The sequence below is a fragment of the Microcebus murinus genome, chromosome 2 (genome assembly GCF_040939455.1).
Source record: "Microcebus murinus isolate Inina chromosome 2, M.murinus_Inina_mat1.0, whole genome shotgun sequence".
NCBI lineage: Eukaryota > Metazoa > Chordata > Mammalia > Primates > Cheirogaleidae > Microcebus > Microcebus murinus.
Genome location: NC_134105.1, coordinates 99,410,677 through 99,421,698, shown reverse-complemented (window position 1 = coordinate 99,421,698; position 11,022 = coordinate 99,410,677). Strand labels below are relative to the sequence as shown.

Sequence of the window (11,022 nt, the reverse complement as noted above, 5' to 3'; positions counted from 1 at the left end):
TCCGCCCCCGCCGATTCTCCATTGGCCTTCCGGGGGTGGGGATTAGATGGGAGGTGGCCATGGGGCTGCAGCCGGGGTTTGTCCCCTTCTCGGCTTCCGTAGAGGAAGTAGCGCGGACCTTCATCTGGGGTTCTGGTGCCCCCCCCTTCCCCTTCCCCGGGGTCTGGGGGTGACATTGCACCGCGCCCCTTGTGGGGTCGCGTTGCCACTCCACGCGGACTCCCAGTTGGCGCGCTCCTCGCATTCGCCTCTCTTGGCCAGAGCTCTACCCCGCCCCCGGCTGCCCAGCAATGGGGGCTGCGGTGTTTTTCGGATGCACTTTCGTCGCGTTCGGCCCGGCCTTCGCGCTTTTCTTAATCACTGTGGCTGGGGACCCGCTTCGCGTTATCATCCTGGTTGCGGGGTGAGTAGGAGGTCGAGGGGACGCGAGAGAGCGTTGAAGAAAGGGATGCGGAAGGGGCTGGAGGAACTGGGGCGAGCCTGGGAGCCTGAGTTGGGGAAGATGAGTCGTGGGTGAAGGTTTAACGCCGGTGGGGGAGTCTGAGTGATTTGCCCTTTCCCGCAATTGGTTTCCGCTTTCCAGTGATCGCACAGATTCCTCCTATGTTTCTCCTGGGGACATGAGAGGAGGCCTAAGGCCAAGACTCTGCTGACCTCGGCCAGCTGAGTCAGGTGCCCTAAGGGAGGATCCAGGAATGGATTCCTAGCCCTTTCGTGCTCTCACACTCTGACTCTTGTCGCTGTGAATGCTCCTTAATCAGATATCTACCCCTTCTCCTCCGTCCAGATTTCTACAGATGAGTCCCTTGATGGAGACACCTACCATGTCTGGGCCCTGTCTCCCTAACCATCCAGAAGTCCAACTTCCACTTTTCATGCTGCAGCCTTGGCAGGTTCCCCACCTTGATTTTTCCGGCTGCCCCTACCATTGCCTATCTCATTGCCCTTATCTTTTCTCAGGGCATTTTTCTGGCTGGTCTCCCTGCTCCTGGCCTCTGTGGTCTGGTTCATCTTGGTCCATGTAACAGACCGGTCAGATGCCCGGCTCCAGTATGGCCTCCTGATTTTTGGTGCTGCAGTCTCTGTCCTTCTACAGGAGGTGTTTCGCTTTGCCTACTATAAGCTGCTTAAGTAAGAAGATGAGGTGATCTGGAGGGGAGAGGGGCCGAGGATTGCACTATGGGAAGTGAAACAGCCCCTGGGTGGTGGTTTGGAAGAGGAGGCACTAAGGGAAGACATTAGAGGGAAAGGAGCATCCCTGCTTTCCCTCATGTTTCCCCTACCCCACCCCACCCCAGGAAGGCAGATGAGGGGTTAGCATCGCTGAGTGAGGACGGAAGATCACCCATCTCCATCCGCCAGATGGCCTATGGTGAGCCAAGGGAGAGGGATTGGAGGAGGGAGTTGGACAACCCCCTACCCTAGGGAAGTCTCTAAACATCTACATGTTCTAAATGGCTTCTTGTTTTCCTTCATACCTCACTTCCAAACAGAGGTGGTCTGGAGGGAGAGTAGGTGTGGAAGAATTGTGACTGGGAATGGGGAGGAGTCAGTAGTAAACAGGCCATAGTGTTCTCTGACATTGATGAGACCCTCCCTTCCTCCAGTTTCTGGTCTCTCCTTCGGTATCATCAGTGGTGTCTTCTCTGTTATCAATATTTTGGCTGATGCACTTGGGCCAGGTGTGGTTGGGATCCATGGAGACTCACCCTATTACTTCCTAACTTCAGGTAAGACCCAATTCCTATCTCACTCTCATGTCCCATTAATCCCTGTCTCTGATCTGATTTATTGGCCTTCCCTGGGAGACTTCTTTGGCTCAGCATCTCAGGTGGCTGGGAGAAGATCAGGGATGTATCTCATCACCATCTCCCTCCCTGCAGCCTTTCTGACAGCAGCCATTATCCTGCTCCATACCTTTTGGGGAGTTGTGTTCTTTGATGCCTGTGAGAGGAGACGGTACTGGGCTTTGGGCCTGGTGGTTGGGAGTCACCTACTGACATCGGGACTGGTGAGTTGGAGACAGGGGCCTGGATCAGGGAGACAAGTGTTTAATGGTGAATGGGATGTGGGGGAAAGTATGTCCTTACTTAACATTTTTTTTTGTTTGTTTAGTTGTTTGGCTAATTTCTTTCTATTTATAGTAGAGACAGGGTCTCACTCTGGCTCAGGCTCGTCTTGAACTCCTGAGCTCAAGCAATCCTCCCAGAGTGCTAGCATCTTTGGTTTTTACAATGATAAATTTAAAAAGTTAAAATCCCCCAATTGAAAAAGATATAGGCCGGGCGTGGTGGCTCACGCCTGTAATCCTAGCACTCTGGGAGGCCGAGGCGGGCGGATTGCTCGAGGTCAGGAGTTCGAAACCAGCCTGAGCAAGAGCAAGACCCCGTCTCTACTACAAATAGAAAGAAATTAATTGGCCAACTAATATATATATATAAAAATTAGCCGGGCGTGGTGGCGCATGCCTGTAGTCCCAGCTACTCGGGAGGCTGAGGCAGAAGGATTGCTTGAGCCCAGGAGTCTGAGGTTGCTGTGAGCTAGGCTGACGCCACGGCACTCACTCTAGCCTGGGCAACAAAGTGAAACTCTGTCTCAAAAAAAAAAAAAAAAAAAAAGAAAAAGATATAGAAGAATTACAGCGCCGCCGCCATCATACTACTACGGTACTACTACCAACAGGGAGAGCAGAATAAAGTTCTGGGATGTAGGGATCCTAGTTGGCCAAGAGAGCCACTGGTGGAGCAAGGGAATGTTTCTCCAGGACCAACCAGTATTTCCTTCACCCCGTCCCATAAATCATAAGATGTCGATGAGGAGATACATATCACCACTGTTCCTGGTTGTCAAGTGGTTGTGGGGTGGGGGTGGGGGTGGGAGGGGTGCAGGGTATTAAAGTCAAGTAATGTTTTTGTAATACAGAGACATATCCCGCCTAGGCTACACTCTGGGGTCTTCACCCGTCAGCTTTACGGAGTAACAGAGGCAGGCAGTGCTCATTGTCAGTCTTGCTAATTAAAAAAATAAAAGATAGAAAAAAAGGGCTGGTCCAGTGGTAGTGGGTAAGCAGAACTTATTAACATTTGTGTCACTCAATTTGGTATTCAGTGCCCCACTACTAAATTTCACTGGCTTTAAAAAAAAATGAAAAGATGGAAGGGAGGGAGGGAGGGAAGAAGCCTCACTTAACATTTTTAACTTGGGAGGAGGTGGAAAGGTAAGTCTTTAGAGGTGTCTCACCTCAGCATCAATTATATCACCTACTCTGGAGAGGAGTTTGAATGGATTAGCTAAACTATATGCACTCCTATGAGCAGGAGTGGCAGAAACCTTTGAGGGAGCTGAAAATCAAAAGTCCCTTTAACCACAAGATGGTGGTGCTCTAAAGGGAAAGACTGGGAATTTGAGAGTGATATCTGGAGGAGGTCTGAGTCAAAGGCACAAAGAGAATATGTAGGGATTGGGGGGGGGTGGGAGAATCTAATCTCTTTTCTACTTTTACCCTCATTCCTAGACATTCCTGAACCCTTGGTATGAGGCCAGCCTGCTGCCCATCTATGCAGTAACTGTTTCCATGGGGCTCTGGGCCTTCATCACAGCTGGAGGGTCCTTCAGAAGTATCCAGCGCAGCCTCTCGTGTAAGGACTGACTACCTGGACTGATCGCCTGAAAGATCCCACCTGCTTGTCCACTGCCCATGACTGAGCCTAGCCCCAGCCTGGGTCCATTTACCCACATTCTCTGTCTCCTTCTCATTGGTCTATCCCACCACCTTCAGGGTTTTGCTTTGTCCATTTGTCACCTTTAGTCTCTAAGCTTTACCAGGAGCAACCTGGGTTCAGCCAGTCAGTGACTGGTGGGTTTGAATCTGCACTTATCCCCACCACCTGGGGAACCCCTTGTTGTCCAGGACTCCCCATGTGTCAGTGCTCTGCTCTCACCCTGCCCAAGACTCACCGCCCTTCCCCTCTGCAGGCCGACGGCAGGAGGACAGTCGGGTGATGGTGTATTCTGCCCTGCGCATCCCACCCGAGGACTGAGGGAACCTGGGGGGGACCCCTGGGCCTGGAGTGCCCTCCTGATCTCCTCGCCCTGTATTCTCCATCTCCAGTTCTGGACAGTGCAGGTTACCATGAAAAGGGACCTAGTTTAGCCATTGCCGTGGAGATGAAATTAATGGAGGCTCAAGGGTAGATGAGCTCTGAGTTTCCCAGTACCCTCTCCCCAGACTGAACATCTTGGTCTTTTTCTCAGGTCTGAGGGTGTGATAAAGACCCCAAACTGCCTTTTTTCCTTTTTTGAGTAGGGGGAGGGAGGAAGTATGTTGGAACTCTTCTAACCTCCTTGGGTTCTATTTTCTCTCCTCAAATTGCTCCTCATGGCTGGGCTCATTTCTGTCCATTTCCCCTTGGTCCCAGGGCCAGGGGGGGAAGGGAGGAAGTGCATGTTTGGGAACTGGCATTACTGGAACTAATGGTTTTAACCTCCTTGACCACCAGCATCCCTCTTCTCCCCAAGGTGAAGTGGAGGGTGCTGTGGTGAGCTGGCCCACTCCAGAGCTATAGTGCCACTGGAGGAGTCAGACTACCATGACATTGTAGAGAAGGGGGGCAGATTTTTTCTAGTTTTTAATTGGGGTGTGGGAGGGATGGGGACATTTTCTATAAACTGTAACATTTTCTGCTGAGGGTGGAGTGTCCCATCCTTTTAATCACGGTGATTGTGATTTTGACTAATAAAAAGGACTTTGTAATTGTGGGGGAACTTGGCTTTTAAGGGAGGGAATAACATGTTAATTGAGATTTCTGCCCTCTCATGTTTCTTGTCCAGCCTCTTTTGTAACCTGGCAACTACTGATCTCCAAACATAGCTTTGGTGCAAGGGCAGAAATCTAGGCTGGTGGTTGAACCTGTCAGAAACTTTGAGTTAAATGTTTTCCCAAAAGTGAATCTTCTCTCCCACGGATGAGATGAAAGGAGTTAATCACCCATGTTTCTTATTCTCTATCCTTCGCCCATCTCTATCACCTGAGAGATAAGGAACTTGTCCACCCTCAAGAGACCTAAAGGACAGACCAGAATTAAAGTCAGAAACTTTGATTTCCAAATATATTGAGCAAAAATATATAACCCTAACAGTTCTTTTTCCTAAGGGGAGATCCTGCAAAATATCTAGGGAAAGAAACATAAAGGTTGAGGGGCTTTGGGGCACATCCCAAACTTCCCCTACAACTAAACAGTGTGTTCTCTGCATTACCAGCACAGGATCTCCTGATCTCATACATGTTTTGAGAGGCTGAAGGCTCTGCTGTTCCTCCTTGAATGAGAGCCTGGGTTCATACCTCTCTGTCAGGGAAATCCAGAGGAAGAAGGGATGTCTGCCTACTAAGTATTTTCTGGCTCCCTGATAGGTGTGAGGGAAAGGCATCCATCTCCACGGTATCTTGAGAGGTACTCTATGCCTCAGTGGTGGCTCGTGCTGAGGTGAAGACCACACTCTTCCTGTTTTCCAGCCTCTTCTTCCTGGAAAGGGGAATGGTTCATGGGAATGATTGGTGTCCTAAGTGAAGCAGATTAGAGGTGGGTTAAGAGAATGCTTTTTAATAGAAGAGAAAGGACTGGAGGAATGGAAAGTAGGACCTCACCGAATCTTTCTAGCGATGAAATAAGCAGCCAACAGAAGGCAGAGGCAGCCAACCAAGATTCCCACACCTAGACTCAGCATTTCACCTGGGGGAGATAAAGATGGGAGGTGTCAGTGTAGGACTAACAGATATCGAGCCTTTCCTCCACTTGCTGAGAGCATTTGTAGTACCTGGGTAGGGCTGTCTTACCTGTGGTATACAAGGATCCCACTGTAAGGGAAGAGAACTTGGGTCAGTGGGACTTCCCCATCCCAGCTGGGGGCAACACTGCTATGCCTGGGAAGATCACTGAGGAGGGGGGAGTTCCCAGTATAACCTAGTCCTGAAAACCCCTTCCCTTCTTAGCCTTTTCCTTCCCAGGGGCTCCCTAGGTCCTGCCATTGAGTCCCTCAATTTCCCATCTCCTCTTCTGAGCCCTGCACAGTCACCTTGGATGAAAGAAGCAAAGACCGTGCGCTGATTGAGAGGCTGAGGGGCTCGGTAGTTCTGTACCAGGAGCTTGGAGGGTTCTTCTGTGGAGAACAATGTCTCCTGGAGCTTTTCCAGCTGAGGAGTAGAAGAGTGGGAGAAGTGCCACTTTGGGGAGTGGGAAAGGGTCTGAAGTTACAGCTGTCTCTCACCTCACCTCTCCACCACTTACCTGCCCCATTGAAATCTGGGCCCTTTGACTGAAGACTGTCCAGAGCACACTTTGGTAGCAGGGGGGAGTTGTGAGCGAGCCATTGTAACGGAAGAACTGCCCAAGCTCTGTGGGGAGCAGCTCCCTCACGTTGAAGGGAGGCACTGAGGTCTTCTGATCTGGGAAGAACAGACCAGGACTCATCTTCCTCTCACTGTGTCCTAGCTTACATACACATGGCTTCCAGAAGCTAAACTCCCTGGCCTTAACTTAGTGCCTCCTCCCAAGGCTTCTTAAGTCAGTTTTTGAAAGTTTCTCTGAAGTCTAGTCTCACTTGCTCGTGCTATAGTTTTTTAGGCTCACCTTTATGCCTGATTTCATGCAAGTGACTCAGAATGTGTTCGTAAGCTATATTCTTAGTCTCACCCACCTGCAAGGGGAGGAAAGGGAGAGAGTTTGGAATGAGTCCACGTTTGGAATAAAACATTTCATGTACAGAATAAATTGTCAAGGTGCATTGCTGCCTGCCTTGGGAGGGAGGCCAGCAACAGAATACGTCTGATAGAAGAAGTGGAAAAGGACCTAGAATAAATTGGGGGCCACTGACCTCAATTAGGATGCCCAGGACTGCCAAGCCCTGAGGCCTCTGAGCAGCCTCACTCAAGCTGTCATAGGAATCAGAGTCATAATGGACGATGTGGAGCTGAGGGAAAGGAAAGGAAATTGAATTATTTTTCTGCAGCCCCTTTGGGACCTTGATCCTTGAAGCTGCCACCACCACCACCCTCAGCAAGTAATAAGGATAAGGTTGGACTTTATACTTCCAGTATGACTTTTCCCAGTGTCCAGATCTTTCCTTTCCCCAGGACTGATCATCCCTGTCACTGTCCTAGTCCAAGCTCTGTTCCCTGGTACCTCGGCAGCTGTGGCTTCACTGTTGATCTGGTGTTCTGATCCCCCAGGGGATCCTTTCTGACCCCAGTGCAGGTGGAGCTGGGCAGCTACATATTTTTGGGGCAGTCCGCCCAGATACAGGGTAGGGGGCAGAGAGAGTTGCACTGTGAGGAAAAGAGCAAGCTAGGGTTGGTGGAGGAATGTGGGCACATTCCCACCCCTGGTTTGGCATCACTTTCTGGGAGACCAGGCCCTCCTCTTCTAATTTCCTCCCCCAGAAGCACCCAGTTCCTCCCATAGGCCAGTGCATTTCTGGCACATCTCCCCTTGTCTCAGTGAAGATCAAGTCAATGCTATGATAGTAACCTACCAATCAGGCTCAATCATACTATAGGAGTCTGATCTCCATTCTCATATCTCCAAATTAATGAGTGAAGCTTTCTGATTATTCACAAGTTAGGAGATTACTTCTTTCCTCTGACTCCTAAGATTTGAACTGGAGGAGACTACAACTGCTTTTACCTGTATGACCATTATTGTGCAGGTCCAAAGGCTCCGTGCCAGGCTGGTCATATCCATGGGGCTGGAGAGCAGGCAACTCAGGATCAAATGTCACACTGTCTGTCTGGATGTCAATGGGGGACTGGGCATTGCTCCCACACTCAGGGTAAGAGGCTGGCCAATGGTCCTGACCATGTGGGCCTGGTGGGGGTTACCAAGGACATTGGTCCTGCCCTCTTGCTCCAGCCACCCTTCAACCCCACTCCCACCCCAAACCAAGTTATAGATCTGTGTGGAGGTATAAATGCATTTCCCTCCACCCAGGTCAAGCCCCCAGTTGTGCAGGGCTGGGTAGGTAGGAGTCCCTGCTGGACTTCATGCTGCAGTTCCTCTCACCTACCCAGAGGCGGTGATGATTCCCCAACTATTCTGATAAATGGGGAGTGGCAGCTCTTTTACTTACCTCTAGTTTGAGAACAAGAAAGCTAAATGAAGGGAAGAGGGGATGGATAGAAAGCCTGAATACCCAGAGAGGTGGGTTTAGGGAGTAGGAGTAGAAAAATGAGGGGAAATAAAATAATCCTAGAGAGAGGGGGCCTCCTTGGGCCCCCTATCAAGTGGCCTTGGGATTCAGATATCTTGACTTTCCATCATTCACTTCTTATTCTCACACAATCTTTAGACCTTGGCCCTGCATGGATCCTGGAGTTCAGTTAAGTCATAAAGCAACAGTTCATAGGAATTGAGTTCCACCTCCCCCAGGGCCACAAACTATCCTGCCAGCCTCTTCCTCACCCCTGACTTCCAGCTCTGTCCCAATTCCAGATGCAGGTTATGAGTAGGACAGAAAGAGCCAGAAGGAGATCAGGCAGCTAAGCTCCAAGTTCTTTTCCCCACCCGGTTTCCATTCCACTCTGGCTCCCTCATTCCTACATGGATTTACTCAGGACCTAGCATCCAAGTATGAGAAACCCAGGGCATGAAGAGACCCAAAAGAGAGCAGCTAGGGTGAGAAGCTAAAGGAAACCTCTCCACCCACGACATATCTTTCTGCCAGGTGAGGAGGTCCCAGAGTGAAAGCGGCATCAGTAGGCCTCAAGTTCTGCTCTCACCCTCATATGTCCAGTGTTGACCTGCAAGGCAGAATAGTTTGGGTTACAGCCAGCACAGCCTGGGGCAGTGCCCTGGCCTAAACTCTCCCCTCCCTTGGAACTCTAGCTCCACCTCCCTCTCGGCTCCCCCTCCTCCCTCTACTCAGGCACTTCCCAAAGGAAGCCCTGAAACTGGACACCTCCATGGAAAGGTGGTGGTGGGGGGCGGCTATTTAAAATCCCTAGCCAGGCTGTGCTTGTGCTTGCTAAAGGACAAAGGGGAGGAGGAATGAAAAGAGAGAAAGCTGGGAGACTAAAATTAACCTGGATCCAAATGTGCTGTTGGCCCAGCCATTACTCTTCTCTAACCTGTGCCAAGTCAATCTAACACTTAGAAGATTGGAGTGGGTTGGGGTGAGGGTGTGGGCAAAGGGTTTGGAGGAAAGGGACTAGAAAGAGGGAAGGGGAAAGAAGTTCAGCGAGAGTGTGTGTGAGCATGCCCACACACAGACACAGGGGGACTGCTGAGGGGGGAAAGGGGATTACTCCTTTGCTTTGAAGCAATGTATGAATCAAGCCACTGAATTGTAAGTTAGTATTTAAGTTCTTCCTTTCTGGTCCTAGTAGCTCTAGAGGAAACCCCTTGTAACCAGGAGCTTCTGCTCCCTACATTCCCGGATGGCTAGGGAAGAGGGGAGTCGGGGCAGGGTCTACTCTAGATTGAGAATGGTGGGTGAGCACAGGCAGCCAGGCCAGCAGGGGCAGGATGACAGTGAAGCATTGTGTGTAGAAAAGGGAGCTGCCAGCTGGGTCACATGCCAGGCTCTCATGCAGTCCGGTCTCTGGCTGAAAGGCTGGGGGTCTGCTGGTCCAGCCCCTACCCAGGGCCAAACGGCCTCCAGAAGAAAAGGGAGGCCTTGTGGGTTTTCGCTGCAATATTCAAATTGATAGAAACTCTGGAGAAAAATCCTAAATTCTTCCCCTCTGTCTCTTATTTCTTTAAGCCTTTAAGTTCCTCCGCCTTGTAAGATATCCTGGATCTCATCCTTGATCTATTCTGCTGGCCCACTCCTAGGTTTGGACAAGTCTGAAAAGCAGCCTAAGGGAGGGCTGGAGGCAGCCTCTGGTTTTCTAGCTCTGTGGGACACCCCAACAACTGGAGTTCCCTGGTTCTGTGAAGCCACCCTTTCCCTCCCATCAAATCCTCAGCACACTGATTCTACATCTTTTACCTATTTTTTTTTGTTTCCTCAGATGAGATTTGCTACTCTCCATTTGGCTCCCACTTCCTGCCCCCCCAACACCCCACATCACCCTCTCTTCCTTCCCCATCTGCTCTCTGGACACCCCCCTCACCCCGTTCTTCCAACAGACCTCAATTACACACCTATTATGTGCTGGCCACTGTGCTAGGCACGGGAAACACAAAAATGAGGTGTAAGGGTCCCTGGGGACACTCCTGGAACACCTCAGCCTGTTCTACCAAGAATCTTTTCTCATCTCCTGGAAGCTCCTGGAAGTCCTTTGTAAACTATAAAGTACCAAACAAATATTGACATGATTGCTACTGCTTTCAGGGGAAAACTGGGAAGTTAGTTTAGGATCAAGAGGGACCCTTGGCCATGAGGGGATCCACTGGAGATCAGGGTCTAAGTCGGGCAGGAGGTGTAGGGGGTATGCTCCCCCCACCCCAAGCAGCTCTCTAGCCTTTCAATCCAGGCCTCTTTGACTCCCTAACTGGAGCAGTTCGTAAATAAAGCAAGCCAGGAGGGCTGCATGAGACCAGGGCAGAGGGGGAAAGAGCTCTGGAGAAAATCCGTAGCCTGCAAAGAGATTCCAGCACTTGTGTGTGTATATACCCTGCCCTACCCGGAGCTTGTTCTCCCCCATCCCCAGTAACTGCAAGGCTGGGAAGGCAAAGAGAAAAGCAGGGAAGTGGTCTCCACACTCTCTTTTCGAGCCTATTATTCCAGCCTCTAGGCTTCCTTTTATACCTTTCCTCCCCCCCATTAAACACACATAGCGACATGTGGACATCAGCACACATCCACGCAGAGACATCCAGTGTACCTACCCCCATCTGCAGCCAGGATCCAAATCACCTCTAGCAGGAGGGCGAAGAACAACATGGTATCCCAGGAAGGGGCAACAGGGGACTGGGAGTTTAGGGACTAGAGGACTAGGGGAGGCAGGGGGGAGAGAGAGAGAGAGAGAGAGAGAGAGAGAGAGAGAGAGAGAGAGAGAGAGAGAGAGAGAGAGAGAGAGAGAGAGAG

The 11,022-nt window shown here is 50.6% G+C and overlaps 2 protein-coding genes across 3 annotated transcripts; one reads left to right on the top strand and one right to left on the bottom strand.

Moving 5' to 3' along the window:
* Positions 1–42: 42 nt before the first annotated feature.
* APH1A (aph-1A gamma-secretase subunit) lies at positions 43–4,753 on the top strand. Its single transcript, XM_012767452.2, has 7 exons — positions 43–403; positions 961–1,131; positions 1,299–1,372; positions 1,608–1,730; positions 1,884–2,011; positions 3,515–3,638; positions 3,976–4,753. Exons 1-7 carry the CDS (start codon positions 291–293, stop codon positions 4,038–4,040), a joined length of 798 nt encoding a protein of 265 aa, XP_012622906.1. The 5' UTR covers positions 43–290; the 3' UTR covers positions 4,041–4,753.
* Positions 4,754–5,094: 341 nt separating this feature from the next.
* CA14 (carbonic anhydrase 14) lies at positions 5,095–11,003 on the bottom strand. Of its 2 annotated transcripts, XM_076000080.1 has the most exons (11): positions 10,824–11,000; positions 8,771–8,791; positions 7,680–7,859; positions 7,179–7,321; positions 6,871–6,966; positions 6,627–6,693; positions 6,285–6,442; positions 6,073–6,190; positions 5,834–5,854; positions 5,645–5,729; positions 5,095–5,522 (listed from the first exon to the last, which is right to left on the bottom strand). In XM_076000080.1, exons 1-11 carry the CDS (start codon positions 10,876–10,878, stop codon positions 5,456–5,458), a joined length of 1,011 nt encoding a protein of 336 aa, XP_075856195.1. In that variant the 5' UTR covers positions 10,879–11,000; the 3' UTR covers positions 5,095–5,455. The 2 variants fall into 2 exon arrangements, with proteins under 2 accessions (XP_075856195.1, XP_012622903.2); XM_012767449.3 differs by lacking the exon at positions 5,834–5,854 and having other exon boundaries at positions 10,824–11,003.
* Positions 11,004–11,022: the final 19 nt, after the last annotated feature.

What these genes read in the sequence shown, in the direction of transcription:
- CA14 (XM_076000080.1), bottom strand. Translation starts at nt 10,878, where the DNA reads ATGTTGTTCTTCGCCCTCCTGCTAGAGGTGATTTGGATCCTGGCTGCA. An exon ending in GCATGAAATCAGGCATAAAG is followed by an intron (nt 6,443 to 6,626) that starts GTGAGCCTAAAA and finishes TGTTCTTCCCAG; the next exon opens with ATCAGAAGACCTCAGTGCCT. An exon ending in TTCATCGCTAGAAAGATTCG is followed by an intron (nt 5,523 to 5,644) that starts GTGAGGTCCTAC and finishes TCCCCTTTCCAG; the next exon opens with GAAGAAGAGGCTGGAAAACA.
- APH1A (XM_012767452.2), top strand. Translation starts at nt 291, where the DNA reads ATGGGGGCTGCGGTGTTTTTCGGATGCACTTTCGTCGCGTTCGGCCCG. An exon ending in GTTATCATCCTGGTTGCGGG is followed by an intron (nt 404 to 960) that starts GTGAGTAGGAGG and finishes ATCTTTTCTCAG; the next exon opens with GGCATTTTTCTGGCTGGTCT. An exon ending in CATCCGCCAGATGGCCTATG is followed by an intron (nt 1,373 to 1,607) that starts GTGAGCCAAGGG and finishes CCCTTCCTCCAG; the next exon opens with TTTCTGGTCTCTCCTTCGGT.